This window comes from Trachemys scripta, chromosome 6, assembly GCF_013100865.1.
Source record: "Trachemys scripta elegans isolate TJP31775 chromosome 6, CAS_Tse_1.0, whole genome shotgun sequence".
Taxonomy (NCBI): Eukaryota; Metazoa; Chordata; order Testudines; family Emydidae; genus Trachemys; species Trachemys scripta.
Genome location: NC_048303.1, coordinates 25,623,466 through 25,639,824, shown reverse-complemented (window position 1 = coordinate 25,639,824; position 16,359 = coordinate 25,623,466). Strand labels below are relative to the sequence as shown.

The window sequence follows — 16,359 nt, the reverse complement described above, 5'->3', positions numbered from 1 at the left end:
AGCTTTAATACCTTCATGTTTTGGAACAGGGCCTTGAAATTTGGCAATGGGGAGGGTTACTTTGATGCCTAGGATGTGCCTTTTGCTGTTCTCTATGAAAATTTGCCCAAATTTGGCTAAATTATAAACCTCTGAATAATCTCAGTTCACCCATGTTCATAAGAACATAACATAAGAATGGCCATACTGGGTCAGACCAAAGGTCCATCCAGCCCAGTATCCTGTCTGCCGACAGTGGCCAATGCCAGGTGCCCCAGAGGGAGTGAACCTAACAGGTAATGATCAAGTGATCTCTCTCCTGCCATCCATCGCCACCCTCTGACAGACAGAGGCTAAGGACACTGTTCCTTACCCATCCTGTCTAATAGCTATTAATGGACTTAACATCCATGAATTTATCTAGTTCTCTTTTAAACCCTGTTATAGTCCTAGCCTTCACAAACTCCTTAGGCAAGGAGGTCCACAGGTTGCTTGTGTGCTGTGTGAAGAACTTCCTTTTGTTTTAAACCTGCTGCCCGTTAGTTTCATTTGGAGGCCCCTAGTTCTTATATTATGGGAACAAGTAAATAACGTTTCCTTATTCACTTTTTCCACACCATTGATGATTTTATATACCTCTATCATATCCCCCCCTTAGTTTCCTCTTTTCCAACTGAAAAGTCCTAGCCTCTTTAATCTCTCCTCATATGGGACCCGTTCCAAACCCCTAATCATTTTAGTTGCCCTTCTCTGAAACTTTTCTAATGACAGTATATCTTTTTTGAGATGAGACCATATCTGTACCCAGTATTCAAGATATGGGCGTACCATGGATTTATATAAGGGCAATATGATATTCTCCGTCTTATTCTCTATCCCTTTTTTAATGATTCCTAACATCCTGTTTGCTTTTTTGACTGCCGCTGCACACGGCATGGACGTCTTCAGAGAACTATTCACGATGATTCCAATCTCTCTTTCCTGATTAGTTGTGGCTGAATTAGCCCCTATCATATTGTATGTATAGTCGGGGTTATTTTTTCCAATATGTATTACTTTACATTTATCCACATTAAATTTCAGTTGCCATTTTGTTGCCCTATCACTTAGTTTTGTGAGATCTTTTTGAAGTTCTTCACAGTCTGCTTTGGTCTTAGCTATCTTGAGCAGTTTAGTATCATCTGCAAACTCTGCCACCTCACTGTTTACCCCTTTCTCCAGATCATTTATGAATAGTTGAATAGGATTGGTCCTAGGACAGACCCTTGGGGAACACCACTAGTATTATTGGGGAACACCACTCAGTATTATTATTTATATTACCATAGACTTAATCGTGGACCAGGATCCCAGTGTGCTAGATACTGTACAAACACAGAACAAAAAGACCAACCCTTCCCCGGAGTGCTAAGTCTAAAACAAGAGAGAGCAGATGGATACAGACAGATGGGAAAGGGAAAAATGAGACAGTATTGGTCAGTATGGTAGTCAGTGGTCTAAGCAAAGCAGCAGCCTAATCATTGTCAGGGGTTTGGGGGTTTTGTAAGTGTCATATAAAGGAAGGGTTTTAATGAGAGTTTTGAAGGAGGATAATGAGGTAGCTTTGTAGATGTTTATGGGGCAGGGCTCTAATCAAGTGAGAAGGGTAGCCATGGGAGAAAGCATAACGGTGCTTGTTCGGAGGCAGGTGGTGGCATAGAAGCGAGAGTCGACATCTTGATAGTGAATGAGAGATTACATGGAGGGTGTGGTTAGGCCTTGAAGAGCTTTGAAAATGAAAACAAGTTCCTGGTTTTTGATGCAGTAGGGAAGCAGAAGCCCATAGAGGGATACAAAAGTGAGGCAATGTGGTCCAAATGAGAGGCTGGGAAAATGATTTGAAACAGCATTCTGAGTGGATATAGGTGGGGCAAAATTGCATTTGTCAAGGCCACAAACAAGGATGTTGCAGTATGTGACAGTCAGGGTCCAGATGGTTTTTCCCTGGATCCTGATTGTGTCACTATAATGCGAGATGATGAACGCCTGGACCAGAGAGAGAGAGAGTTAATTTTAGCTGTGTGGCTAGGAAATGCCATATCTTAGGGCAGGTCTTCACTACGGGGGGGGGGGGGTCGATTTAAGATACGCAAATTCAGCTACGCAAATAGCGTAGCTGAATTCGACCTATCGAAGCCAACTTACCCCCCTGTGAGGATGGCGGCAAAATCGACCTCTGCGGCTCCCCGTCGACGACGCTTACTCCCCACCTCCGCTGGTGGAGTAAGAGTGTCGATTCAGGGATCGATTGTCGCGTCCCGATGAGACGCGATAATTCGATCCCCGAGAGATCGATTTCTACCCGCCGATTCAGGTGGGTAGTGTAGACCTAGCTTTAGAGGTGTTATGCAGAAAGAATTGGCAAGATTAAAACATTGGCTGAATGTGAGGACCTAGATTGTGGTCTGAGTCGAAGATAAGGCCCAGGTTAAGGGCCTCACTGGCATGAAGGATGATAATATCCACAGTGATTAAGAAACAAGTAGTGAGAAGGGCTTGGGAGGGAAATTAAAAAGCTCTGTTTTAGCCACGTTGAATTTTAGTCAATAGCTAGTCATCCATGAAAAGATGTCAGACAGACTGAGATTTTAGTTTAGATGAAAGATGACAGGTCTGAAATAGAGAGGTATTTGAATTGCCAGGATAGAAATGGTATCTGAATTTGTGTTTGCAGATGAATTTACTGAGAGACCTTGTTAGAGGGAGAATAGGAGGGGGGGACCAAGGACAGAGCCTTGTGGAACCCAGGCCGAAAATTGGAGGGGAGATTAGGAGGATCCTCTGAAGGATATGCTGAAGGAGGAATTAGAGAGATATGAGGAAAACTGGGAGAGGACAGAGTCACCACCTAAAGAAAGACAAGATTTCATGAAGTTATCCATGGTCAGCTGTGTCAAAGATGGCTGACATAAAGGTGGATTAGGAAGGAATATTGGTGCTGCAGTTTGGCTAGGAAGAGGTCATTAGAGACCTTGGTGTGAGCAGTTTCTCTGGAGTGCAAGGGTGGAAGCCAGTTTGGAGAGGGTCTAGGATCGAACTTGAGGAGAGGAATTCCAGACACTGTATGCAAATTGTTCAATGAGCTTAGAGATGGAAGGGAAAAGGGATTTGGTTGTGGTAGTTGGCGAGGCAAGTGGGATTAAGGGTAGGGCTTTTTTAAAACAGGAGAGACTAAAGCATGCTTATAATGTCAGCAAAAAGAGTTAGAGAAGAGAGAAGTTAAAGAAGAGAGTAAGGTAGGGAATGAGATTGGCATGAGCAAGATCAAGAGTTGGGATGGGTCAGTGGGACAAGTGAAGGGGTTTGTAGGAGAGAGAGGATAAACTTCTGCATCTATGACAGAAGAGGAGGAGGAGAGTTGTAGGAAGGGAAGGATGAAAGGAAGGCAAGCCAAGGAGTAGAGGAAGTTCATTCATGAGACTAGTTAGAGTTTGGCAACTAAATTATCTGAAGATTTCATTTGTACTGAGCATGCACCAGCCCAGAGCTTTCCTTGAATTTGCTCTTTCTAGCTGCCAGAGGCCATTGTGTCTACAGGCACCTGTCTCAACATTCTTTTGTCCTCATCACCTGTCCCCTCTGCATTCAAACAAGTCAGGCTGGTGTCATAGTAGCCACTGCTGTTAGGAGGAGAGAATTTCAAGAAAAGTTCTGCTTAGCTTTTGGATATCCTTCAGTTCAGGAATGGAGCGTGCTTAGCTACTTGGTGGGACTGGTGAAAGCTCAGTCCAGTGAACTCAATGGAGCTGTGTGGGGATGAGCATGCTCAGCACAGGCAGAACCTTTGGAGAATAATGTTGTTAGCCTCCAACAAACCTCTATTGAGCATGTGCAAACAGAGATTTGTAGGGGCTTATAACTTGATCAAATTTGGGAGGATTTTCACAGGGTTGGCACAAGATGCATCCCCGACACCAGGGCAACCTCTCTATCAAATTTCAGGTCACTGCTCCAAATCCTGGCAGCATTAGAGCTTGTCAATGAAATAGTTGTAAGAATCTGTTAACATCAAAACTTCAAAAAAGAAGACTTTAATAAACTCAGAGAACTTGTAGGTAAAGTTCAATGGAAAAAAATCTAAAAGAAAAAGGAGTTCAGTAGAGCTGGCAGTTTTAAAAAGACAGTATTAAAGGAACAACTGCCAACTATCCTGATAGGGAGGAAAGCTAGGAAGTAGAGTAAGAGGCCAATATGGCTCCATCAGGAGCTCTTTAATGACCTGAAAATCAAAAAGGAATCCTACATTAAGTGGAAACATGGACAAATTGATGAAGGAGAACAAAAGAATAGAAACAAAATCAGAAAGACTAAAGCACAAAATGAGTTACACCTAGCAAGAGACATAAAAGGCAGTAAGAAGAGGTTCTTTAAATATTTTAGAAGCAAGAGAAAGATGAAGGAAAGTGTAGGTCCTCTACTTAATGGGGAAGGAGAGCTACTAACTGATGACATGAAGACAGCTGAGGTGTTTTATGCCTGTTTTGCTTCAGTCTTCACTAAAAAGGTTAATGATGACTCAACACAACTAATACTAACAAAAAGGGGGAAAATGCAAGCCAAAATAGAGAAAGAACAAGTTAAAGAATATGTTAATAAGTTAGATGTAGTCAAGTCAGCAGGGCCTGATGCAACACATCCTGGGGTACTTACAAATCTAACTGAAGCAATCTTGGAACTGTTAGCAGTAATCTTCGAGATCTCTTGGAGGATGGGTGAGGTCCCAGAATACTGGAGAAGGGCAAAGATAGTACCTATCTTTAAAAAGGAGAACAAAGACAACCTGGGGAATTATAGACCAGTCAGTCTAACTTTGATACCTGGAAAGATACTGGAACAAAAATCAATTTGTAACCACCTGGAGGATGATAGAGTTATGAGGAATAAGCAACATGGATTTGTCAAGACCAAATTATGCCATACAAACGTAATTTACTTCTTTGACAGGATTAGTGGCCTAATGGATGGGGAGAAGTAGTAGTTGTGATATATCTTGATTTTTAGTAAGGTTTTTGATGCAGTCCCACATGACATTCTCATAAACAAACTAGGTAAAAGTGGTCTAAATTAAATTTCTATAAAGTGGGTGCACAACTGGTTGAAAGATCGTATTCAAAGAATAGTTATCAATGGTTCATAGTCAAACTGGGAGGGCATAACTAGTGGTGTCCCACAGGGGTCAGTCCTAGGTCTGGTACCAGTCAATATTTTCACAAATGACTGGGATACTGGAGTGGAGAGTATGCTTATAAAATTCGCAAATGACACCAAGCTGAGAGGGGTTACAAAGACAGGATTAGAATTCAAAACGACCTTGATGAATTGGTCTGAATTCAAAGAAGATGAAATTCAATAACAACAAGTACAAAGTGTTTCACTTAGGAAGGAAAAATCAAACGCACAGCTACAAAATGGGGAATACCTGGCAGGTGGCAATACTGTTGGAAAGGATCTGGACATTATAGTGAATCACAATTTGAATATGAGTTAACAATGTGTTGCAGCTGTGAAAAAGGCTGTCATCATTTTGAGATGTATTTACAGGATTGTCATATGTAAAACATGGGAGATAATTATTCTGCTCTGCTCAGAACTGGTGAGGCCTCAGTTGGAGTACTGTGTCCAGTTCCAGGTGCCACATTTTAGGAAAGATTTGAACAAACTGGCGAGAGTCCAGAGGAGAGCAACAAAAATGACAAAAGGTTTAGAAAACTTGACCTATGAGGAAAGGTTAAAAAAACTGGGCATGTTTAGTCTTGAGGAAAGAAGACTGAGAGTCTTCAAATATGTTAAGGGCTATTATAAGAGGATGGTGGTCAATTGTGCTCCCCATCCAGTGAACCTAGAACAAAAAGTAATGAGCTGCAGCAACGGAGATTTTAGGTTAGCTATTGGGAAAAGCTTTCTAACTATAAGGGTAGTTAAGCTCTGGAATAGGTTTTCAAGGGAGGTTGTGGAATCCCCATCATTGGAGCTTTCTAAGAACACCTGTCAGGGATGGTCAAGGTTTACTTAGTCCTGCCACAGCACCGGAGATGAACTTAATGATTTCTCGAGGTCCCTTCCAGCCCTATGTTTCTATGATTTGATGGTCAAACTACATATTTTCCACAGACCTTGTTCTTAGAAATGGATGAACCATTTACAAAATTTTAAACTTTAAAAAACTTTTGAAAACTGCTGAAACTTAAAAAAAAAAAAAAAAAAAAAAAACCATTCTGAGACTGGCACCTGGATTGGAAAAAATTGGCCTGAATGGCTAAAGTTTGAAAAAATAATAAGCAACTAGAAAGAGGATGTTGCAATCAGGATGGCTTGAAAACACTAGTCAGGAAGACTCGATTTAATCATGGATTTCTACATAAAATTACATTCTTGTTGGTTGTTATAACCTTAATACATATTCTTCACAACTCAGAGATAGATGTAGGTTTCATTTTTAGAAGGTACACACTATACATTTTTAAAGTGATTTATTTTGAAAACTTTTCAGATTAGTTTTACAGCTGTATTAGAAAATGAATGATTTTTTGGTTATTTCATTTACCAAAGGTAATTGAAGCAGACATTTATGAAGTCATTGGGAGGTGAACTATCTCCAATTCAAGTATCAGAGGCGTAGCCGTGTTAGTCTGGCTCTGTAAAAAGCAACAGAGAGTCCTGTGGCACCTTTAAGACTAACAGATGTACTGGAGCATAAGCTTTCGTGGGTGAATGTCCACTTCGTCGGATGCATGCATTCACCCACGAAAGCTTATGCTCCAATACATCGGTTAGTCTTAAAGGTGCCACAGGACTCTGTTGCTATCTCCAATTCAATGGGTTAATCATTAATATTTGGAGGGTTTTCTTGCCATGCTGTATTAGGAGGAGAACATCACCGGACAGACATTTAAATTGTTTTATTTAACTGAAACAACAACATTATGTATTCTGGATTTTTTTCTTCAACAGCAAACATATAATATTTTAACAAAACAAGCATATGAATTTTTGAATTTAGTTAAACATTCAAGTTTTTTAAAATCAGGTTTGTTTTTGTTAAAATTGTTTTTAACTAAAATAGTTAAATGAATTTAAAAAAAAAATTTAAATCAACTATGTCAGCCAGGTCAGCATGAGAAACTTTAAATATTGGCTTCTTTAGCTAACTCAGTCGTCTTCACCTTCATTTTCCTGTTCATGATCTGGAAAAGAAAAACAAGCTTTCCTGCTTTTTCAGGTCCCAAATGATTTCTCAGTTTGGAATGAATTAGTCCAAAGGAAGAAAATATTCTTTCTACACCGGCAGAAGAAGCTACTGCTGTTAAAAGTGAGATTATCACTTCAACCGTCTCTGAATCCAAGTGCTTCAGTGACTTCCAACAGTTCACTGGTGTGACTTTCTTTAAAACATCATCAGCAAACATATATTTCTTGAATGGTTCACCCTTAGCTCTGAAGTTGATTATAGTTGGCATTATGGAGGGATGATTGCTGGATGTCCATGTCATAGCCAACTCCTCTTCTTCAGCAGTTAAGGTTTGACCCTGATACCGAGTATTGAGAATATTTGCAAGAAAATGAGCTGGAGATACTGCTTGTCCCATTCGTTTTTTTAATGCTTGTAATTCAACTCTGTCATTGCATAGTTCTCTTTTTAAGATCTCACTCAGTTCCTTCCAAATTTCAACAGCGTCAGCAATAAAACAGCTATTTCCCTGCATTTTGTTCAAGGCTACAGAAATAGGCTTCAGGGTACTCAGCATGTGTTCAACATTTTTCTTAAGCCCAATGTTGAGAACTTTGGCTGTGATGGTGCTATCTATTTTTTCACGATTTTGTTCACAAACTATCATCAGATTAGGCCAATTCTTGATATAGTGCTCTAAACAGTCCACTACTGAGTTCCATTGCACATCTTGTGGGAGAGTTAGCTTGGTTCCTCCCACTTTTTTCAGAGCAGCTGCTGCAAAATGGTTGTTACGGAAGTATTTTGCAATTTCAACAACATTAGCCTTTATTTCTGGAACACTGAAGTCTTTGACTAGGAGGTGCATCAAATGAGCACTGCAACCGTATGTTATTAGCATGGGACTCTCTTCTAAATTTCTTCTCATCTTGGATACATTTGTAGCATTGTCTGTGACCAAGCTGCATACTAGACATTTGAATTTTTTTCACAGTTTGTTATAGCTTTTAATAGCTTTTACTGGTACTTCTTGTAAGTATTCTGCTGTGGGTGCCTTTCCTGATGTATCAATTGTTTCTGTATGGAAGACATTCCCTTCTTCTGTTTTCACACAAGCACATACAACAGGATCATTGTGGACATTGCTCCACCCATTAAGACTCAGGTTAACAATTTCACCCTCTAGACCTTTTGCACACAGCTCAATTTCTCTTTCGTACACTTTATCCAGCAATTTGCCTGCAACATCTGCTCTGTTGGGTGGACTGTATCCTGGTTTTAATGACTGAACCATGTTAATGAAGTGTGGGTTCTCAGTCATACAGAAAGGAGAGTTTGTTGCATAAACAAACAGGGCAATTTTTCCATCAATTACCTCTTTTTGTAATCTGCTGGGTCTTATCACAAACTTATCTACGGTTGGTTGTTTCTGGATGATGGAGATTTTTTTTCCTTTTTGCTACAATGATATACTGTGGCTATGTAACATACATGATGTGACTGAAACACTATCATTGGCAGATAACTCTGAAACTATAGAAAATAATGGTGATCTTGAAGGTGGATAGTCTTCTGAATCCTGTATTATGAGGATGGATTCTCCTAAACAAAATAAATCAGTGCAGTATTTAATTATTATTACCATCGTGTTTATTTAGTATATTACTCATTGCATTCACTGACACTCAGTACTACTTTAGAGATGAAATTGTAAAAGGAAGATCTGCCTATTTCAGCTATTTATTTTTTATATCAACTGCATCTAAAATGATAGTATCATGGAGTAACAACTATATTTTTCGCTCAAACATGAGAATTCAAGAATAGTCCAGAAGGAAGTTAAGAAAGAAGTATGAAATAAAAAAGTTTACCAACGTGAAGATCCTGCATGTTCAGACATGTTCCTTTCATCATCTTCAACACAACTTCCTCCTGAGAAGGAACACTTCTCATGATGTTGTTTCATTCGGGCAAACAGTCCTTGCATTTCTTTGTTGCTCTGTTTGCATTTTGCACGCATGCCTGTCTTACCCACAGGTAGAGGAACTTCATTAAAATATTCCCAAACTGGGTCTCTTTTACAGCCTGCTGCCATTATAGGTTTTCCCTTCTAGTGAGAGAATGGTATGGTAGATCTCAAATCAATGAAGGCTACACTCAGAAAGACCTCAAGACTTCTGGAATATGTTGCTGAAAGAGTTTCACTTTTGTTTCTACTACCTGTCCCTCCCTTCTCACATTTATCTGCAGACTTCTTCTCCTTGTCCAGATCTATTCCACCCCCAACAATCTTCTATTGATTGAACTTTTTGAAACTTTACACTTTTAGAGAGAGGTAAGGGATTGACTCTGTGTACACAAATTTGCAGAGGGACAGTAGGGTTGAGGTCTGTTATTTCTCACCTGTCTATATATACATATTATTTATTTAACAACATTTTTGCTGTTAACAAGCATGTTATCTCTGGAGACACAAATCCACAGTTTGAGAACTGCAAAACTAAGCATATCTGATGATATCTTCTAGACTGAGCACTGAGTCCCATTGGGTAGATAGAAAGATTAACCTAAATAATCTATACAGAAGCCCCTGGAACCCCATAAGATTGTGTCCCTAATCCATGAACTATTGGAATTCATTTACAAAACTTTTTTTAAACATTACATGAATATATTGTCTCATACTATAGAATTAGGATTTATAATCCCTATTCCATGATGAAATATCTTTGAGCTATAACGTATCTTAATTAAAACTATCTTTAGATAGGTTTTTTCCTCAAAAAGCATTTTATCAAAAAAAATCCAATTTAAATAAAAAAAAAATCATTGGTTTTTATCCACCCTGGTTGCAGTGGAGAGTGTTGGCAGCAGTCTTAACTATCGGTGTCACTATCAGCTCTTCCTATAATAAATAACTCCTTATACGGATAGCAGTGTGATTATAACCACCTTTTTACACTAAAGACTGCAAACCAATAATGGAAATGCATCACAGGAGGAAGGTGTAACCTACAGAGCTCAAAAGTGATAACAAAGATAAAATCTTTTGAAAAACTGAGGTTTTCAGGTGTGTAATGGAGGAGAGGAATGGATTAAAATGGATATCAAAGCAAACAAGTTCCCGCCAGGCTCCCAGAAAAAGTACATGTGGACTTAAAGTACAATGGTGGAATCCCTAAAAAGCAGGTGCTGTCACAGCACAAATGTCCATAAGACTAAAGCTGTGTCTTGACTATAGCTAGTGTCATATATTTTTTTAAAATACCAGTTAAGCAATTGGAATAAATTAGGGGGATGTCCAAGCTGTTCCAGGAATGTGAATTAAAAGTAGCCCATTTACACAGATATGAATGGTTTTAGCATAATAGTATTATCCAGCAGAATATGGTTAGGGCAGCAGTCTGTGTGATTAAAGATGTGAAATAAGAAAATAAGAATAAAAACCAGTATCTTACCTTCTGTATGGGTGTTTCAAATTAGATAGGAGGGCACTAGCAAATGGTTACAAATATTTTAACCAACATTGGGTGGATTCATGGATTGCTTTGTTTTCTGTTGTTTTCAATTCTTGATTTTGGCAGAAATTGATAAACATTAAAACATTTCTGATAGCAACATAAAATATTTTCCATCAAAAACAGTGATGAATTTTTATGAGGATCTTTGATCTGATATAAAGTGAATCCCTCCAGTTTTATGCACCTCTTTATATTAAGCATTATAATATGCAAATACTTAGCTTTAATATCAGGCTTACAAAGAAAGAGCACGATCTGTTGTATTAATGTTGAGTATCCAGGCTACTCTTCAAAATATTGAGAGAAGTGTTGTTGACTCTAGAACATCTGTCTGTCTGCCTACAATTATTAATCTAGATTTTATGATAATTATATTTTTACAGTGCCATAAATGTGAATGGTACTTTATGGATAATGATAGGTCCCTGCCCTGTGGATTTTTAAATCTAAGTGGACGTTTTTGTTTTCATTTTTCAATACTTAAGAAGTTCCAGTTGAGGACATTTCATATTTACTCACAGCTCAAATATCCTCTTGAAATTAAAAGCTGGTTAAGATCAGTAAAATGACACTGTTCTACAAGAATTGAACTGTACTGTTCTCTCTGTCTGGAGTCCCTTGATTGCAGAAATTTTAGATTTGGCAATATGCCTGCAAAATAAAAAAATCATTCTTTTCCTGGAATTGAATGGCAGTTTATCAGAACAACAATACGAATAACATATTCAGCATTTCTTTAAAAAAATCATGGGTTCCTATTTCTTGTGTGCTAGGACCAATTTATGTCATGGAGTACGTAGATTATTCTGTACTTTGACGAGAATAACTTGCAGCTCTTTTAACCAAAGAAGGACAGAGAATTTTGAAGCCACTCAGATATTTTGTGTACTCACTAAATTAAAGGGAAAACATTGATTTTGTAGTTAAACAGCTGATCACGGTCTGTTTTCTTGTCAAGTATCTATATAAATTAGTTGTAAGGCAAAACTCTAGCTCAGCATTATCACCACTGATTTGCAGCACAGTAGCAATGGTTTTGTAGCCAGTTGTAGCTGAATTTGGATCAGTCAGGTGGAAACTTTCATAAGCAAAATAATTTGGTTTGGTCAGCAGTCAGTTTTGGCTGCGGTTGCTTTTAGAAATCAAAATACTTCTCATTGGCTTGAAGGTTTTGTCAGTTTTGCGTGAAAAGGTACTGACTTTACAGTGAATTTAATTTTACTGTGAATTCTTAAGATAAAAGCAATGCATATAGAAAGTCAAAGGCTATACAATAAATCTTAAATCCATTTGCATTTAAAATCTAATCAGTTGTAATTTGTGCTCTACCATTTTTCCAATATTTCAGTACTTTCCCCTTTATGACTAAGGCCTGGTGTACACTACGGGGTTAGGTCGAATTTAGCCGCGTTAGGTCGATTTAAAAATGACTGCATCCACACAACCAACCCTGTTCCGTCAACCTAAAGGGCTCTTAAAATCTACTTCTGTACTCATCCCCGATGAGGGGAGTAGCACTAAAATTGAATTTGCTGGGTCGAATTTGGGGTAGTGTGCACACAAATTGACGGTATTGGCCTCTGGGAGCTATCCCAGAGTGCTTCATTGTGGGACAGCACTTTGAATTCCGATGCACTAGCCAGGTACACAGGAAAAGCCGCAGGAACTTTGGAATTTCATTTCCTGTTTGGTCAGCATGGCGAACGAACTCAGCAGCTCAGGTGACCATGCAGTCCCCCCTAGAATCATAGAGCATAGAATGTTTCTACGCTCCCCATCATCTCTGTCCCTGAGGTTATTGCAGATCAGAAGGTGAAAAAAACGCACTTGCGATGACTTGTTTTCTGAGCTCATGCAGTCCTCCCGCACTGATAGGGCACTGATAGGGGGAGAGGCGGAATGGAAAGCCAACAAAATAAAATGAGTTTGGCTTGATTTTTTTCTAGTATACGTTTGTCATGTTCTTATTAGTGTTAAATGCTCTTACAACAAGCATGGTCAAAATTCATAATTATAGGGAAATGACCCTTTTTATAATTTTGGGTTAGCAACATGTAACCCTTCATCTGCATTGTGCTTTAGGGCGTTTCATCATTCTTTTGTATAACAGTGAAATTCTGTGATCTGCTTTTAAATGGTGTTTCTGTTCAGGATGGTTCATGTTTCCAGAGAGAGAAAATTAGTATTCATTGTTTGGCACTACCATTTAAGAGAGTTTTATATTTGATTTTGTTGGATTGGCTAATTTGTATGAAGGTTGTTGCTGCCTAGAAATATGTGAAAGAACACTTTATTATATTAAAGACTTCAATCCTCTGCCAAACTCTCATTTGAAATAATAGCAAACATTTTCATAAGGGCTTGATTTTCAAACAGTTGTGTGTTCAATTGCAATCCTAATTTGCATTGGTAATTAGCACAATTGCATGCACAAACTGGGTATTTGTATGTGACAATTGCAAGTTATGTACCATTTGCTGGACAAGCACATGATTTGTTCATGAATTCATTCTATTTTCACACAAATTAGGCACACACATCCAATTTTTCAAAAATCAGGCCCAAATTATATGTAAAACTAACCATGGAAAAGCATTCTAGGGAAAATGGGAGAAGTGCTATCACTTGATTTTAAAACTGGGCTGGACAGAGCAATAGAAACATACTGAAATAATCATCTTAGTCACAGCTGAACTAAACGACCTAGAAGGCTGTTTTCATCTCTGTGATTAAACATGTCAGCTCAAAAAATGCTAACCGCTCTCTGTTCATTTTTAGGCAATTCGCAGCTTTCAGGTGGCCTTGCACATCTGTCCAATGAGCCCTGAACTATGGAAGGAAGACCTTACCTGGGCAAGAAAGCTGCATGATCAGCAAAAGAAAGCAACAAAGACTAAGGCGATGCAAGCTGAGGCAAAAGAAGCAGATGTTGCCCATGACTCAATCCCAGACTATGACTTTGAAAGTGATGAGATTGTGGCAGTTTGTGCAGCTATCGCGGAGAAGGAGAAAACTGTTTCAGCAACTAAAACAGTAGTGATTGTGTCTGCTTCGGGCACAGTAGAGACCATAACTGAAAAGGAGGAATGTACTACAACCCCCGATGATGCCGTTTTTATCAGAGCCCGATAGTGCAGCATAATCTTTTGCTGGTATTCTTTTGAAATCTAACGTTATTTATCAAGTGTTGGAAGAATTTTTTTTAGCAGCAGTGGAACAGGGTAAAATAGAAGAGGTCATTATTTCTGAAGTAGCTTTTTCAGAGGAAAAGTGTTTTAAAGAAAACGTGAAAAAACAACAGATAAGCGAAGACCTGAATTCCTGCTGCATCCATACTATCAACTAGGCGTTGATATTAAAACCCATATTGTAAGACTTCACAAATATAATTTGAAAACACTAATTACATTATCATAACTGCTTTCATCCAACTCAATTTCTTAACTGCACAGTCTAAACAACATCTGCTGTTTCTCGTGTAATTAATTATCAGTTACTTAAAAGGAAAACGGAAAAGAGAAAGTTGATTTAAGTATTACAGCTCAAATCTGTTAATAATTAACATTATAGATCAACACAATTGAAGTGTGACTCTGAAAGCTTGTTCTCAGAAGTCTTTATTTTCAATAGGGGATAGAGTTTTTTATGAAGAAGTTACAGATCACAGATACTCCTTGTAAACCTGGGGTCAGATTCCAAGCCCATGTCTTACCTTGACCCATCCCAGTATACTTAAGTATATCTCCTTATATGCCACAGTACATAAAATGTTAGGAGTCCCCAGTGCACAATGCACAATGGGGAATGGATTAGGAATAGATCTTTAGATGTAACTCTTTTGTGCTATGATGATTTTACAGTAAGACTACAAAGAAGGGAATCTATTGCTGTGTTGTTTGGTCACATTCCCTGTGATATGGCATTGCACCCATAAAGAGTTAGATGATTTTTTGTTTTTAACAGGCCACTTATTCAGGATAGCATTTATTCCTGTTGCTTTGTGGGGACTGTGTACACTTGCTAAAATAAATGAACAAAATACATCTTGTGCTGCACACAAGGAACACAGAATGCTTCATTTTGTTTGCTTGCTGGTTAATTCTAAAATTTCAGTAATTCATAATGGATCTCCCTTTCATGGGTGGGGTTCTAATGTATAGAACACCCATATATAGGATGTGTGTGTTTATAATCTTTCCCTTCTGTGACAAAAAACAGTTAAAGCTTTTTGTTTTGTAATTTGGAAAACGTATCTTCTCCAGGACTGATATTCATAGGCTAAATTTCAGCTCAGATTAAATTTTCCTTAATTCCCCAAAGACAGGCTTTATAATAGAACTATTGATAAACCTATACTTGTTGCAACAGCAGGCACTGTAAAACTGTTTTACTATATATGTACTATACAGCCATGAAGGGGTCATCTTGTTACTGCATAGCCTCAAGAGGATCATTGTTCCACTAAGGTAATGTTGGCACTGAGAGGGATCAGAGCAGATCTTTCAGGTACAGGAAAATTCTCCTATTTGAAGATTTGTTCCTGGGGCTGTAATTCTACTTGTATACATTGATAGGATATATTTGCTATGTCTCACTTGGAGAGAATTGGACTAGATGACCTGATATATCTTTTCATTCTATGCCTTCCAGTGTGTGGTACATTCATGGGTGCAAAGGATTTTTCTCCTTCCTCCTGTCCCAAGTTTATATAAACCCATATCTGCTCCCATTGAAATTAGTTGTAAAATTCTCATTGACTTCAGAGGTGCAGTGTCAGGCTCATGAAAGGATGCCCTTGCATACTGTCAACTTGGGTGGATTGTTGGGCCAGGTTTGAGAGGTCTGCACTTACATCCCAAATATACAGAACATGTGTTTCCCTCTAGATTAGATTAGATTAGATTAGATTATTAGTTCCAGGTAGTGAGGTGAGCAGTAACGTCTTGTATGAGGGAGCACCTAGCACACTTCTTGTGATGGTGTGTTATTCCCAAATTGGGAAGTTTGACATCTGGTGCTATGAACCTCATTCTAATGTTGTACAGTGTTTTGTGTTTTGCATGCTTAGGTCTTGCTTGTTGGATATCTCCATATTGTAAATAAAGCGTGGACTTCCCTGCCTATCATTGGTGACTGTTTATTGTGGAAGCTGGGTCATTGGAGGTGCTGGGAAGGGAGGTGTGCCCCTGATGTTTAGTATGTTATGTAATGTACTTGATCAACCTATTGTCTTTTGTTTCTGAAAGTATTAATATTTTTTGTATATTACTTTAAAACATAATCATTACAATAAAAATTGGTATTGAAAAATCTTGACCAACACTTCTAGCCAAAGCAATAGTTTTCGGTCCCAAAGAGGGAAAGCATTTAAACTGAAAGGGAAATATCTTTGAAACCTATTTATGCTTCAACTGCCAGAATTTATTGCCTTGAGCAATTACAGGTAGCAATGGAAACAAAATTGATATTTTCCACTTTTCAAGGCTTCTAACAACTTACCCTTTAATATTTCACACCTTAGTTTAGTAGAAAAACTACAGGAAGTGTTTGTGGTTTATCTATAGGGGCACAATTGTGGCAAGATCAAGCAATAAAAGGATGTTGGGGAACAGTTTTTTGTCTATATATTTTCCATTCAAATATACTGTATAC

At 38.4% G+C, this 16,359-nt stretch overlaps 1 protein-coding gene across 1 annotated transcript in view; it reads left to right on the top strand.

Moving 5' to 3' along the window:
- The window catches only part of TTC33 (tetratricopeptide repeat domain 33), a 98,028-nt gene extending 82,011 nt beyond the window's left edge, over positions 1–16,017 (top strand). Inside the window, exon 4 of the mRNA XM_034773566.1 lies at positions 13,486–16,017. Coding sequence (XP_034629457.1) covers positions 13,486–13,839 — 354 coding nt within the window. The 3' untranslated portion in view covers positions 13,840–16,017. The remainder of the gene's footprint in view (positions 1–13,485) is intronic.
- The last annotated feature ends 342 nt before the right edge of the window (positions 16,018–16,359 follow it).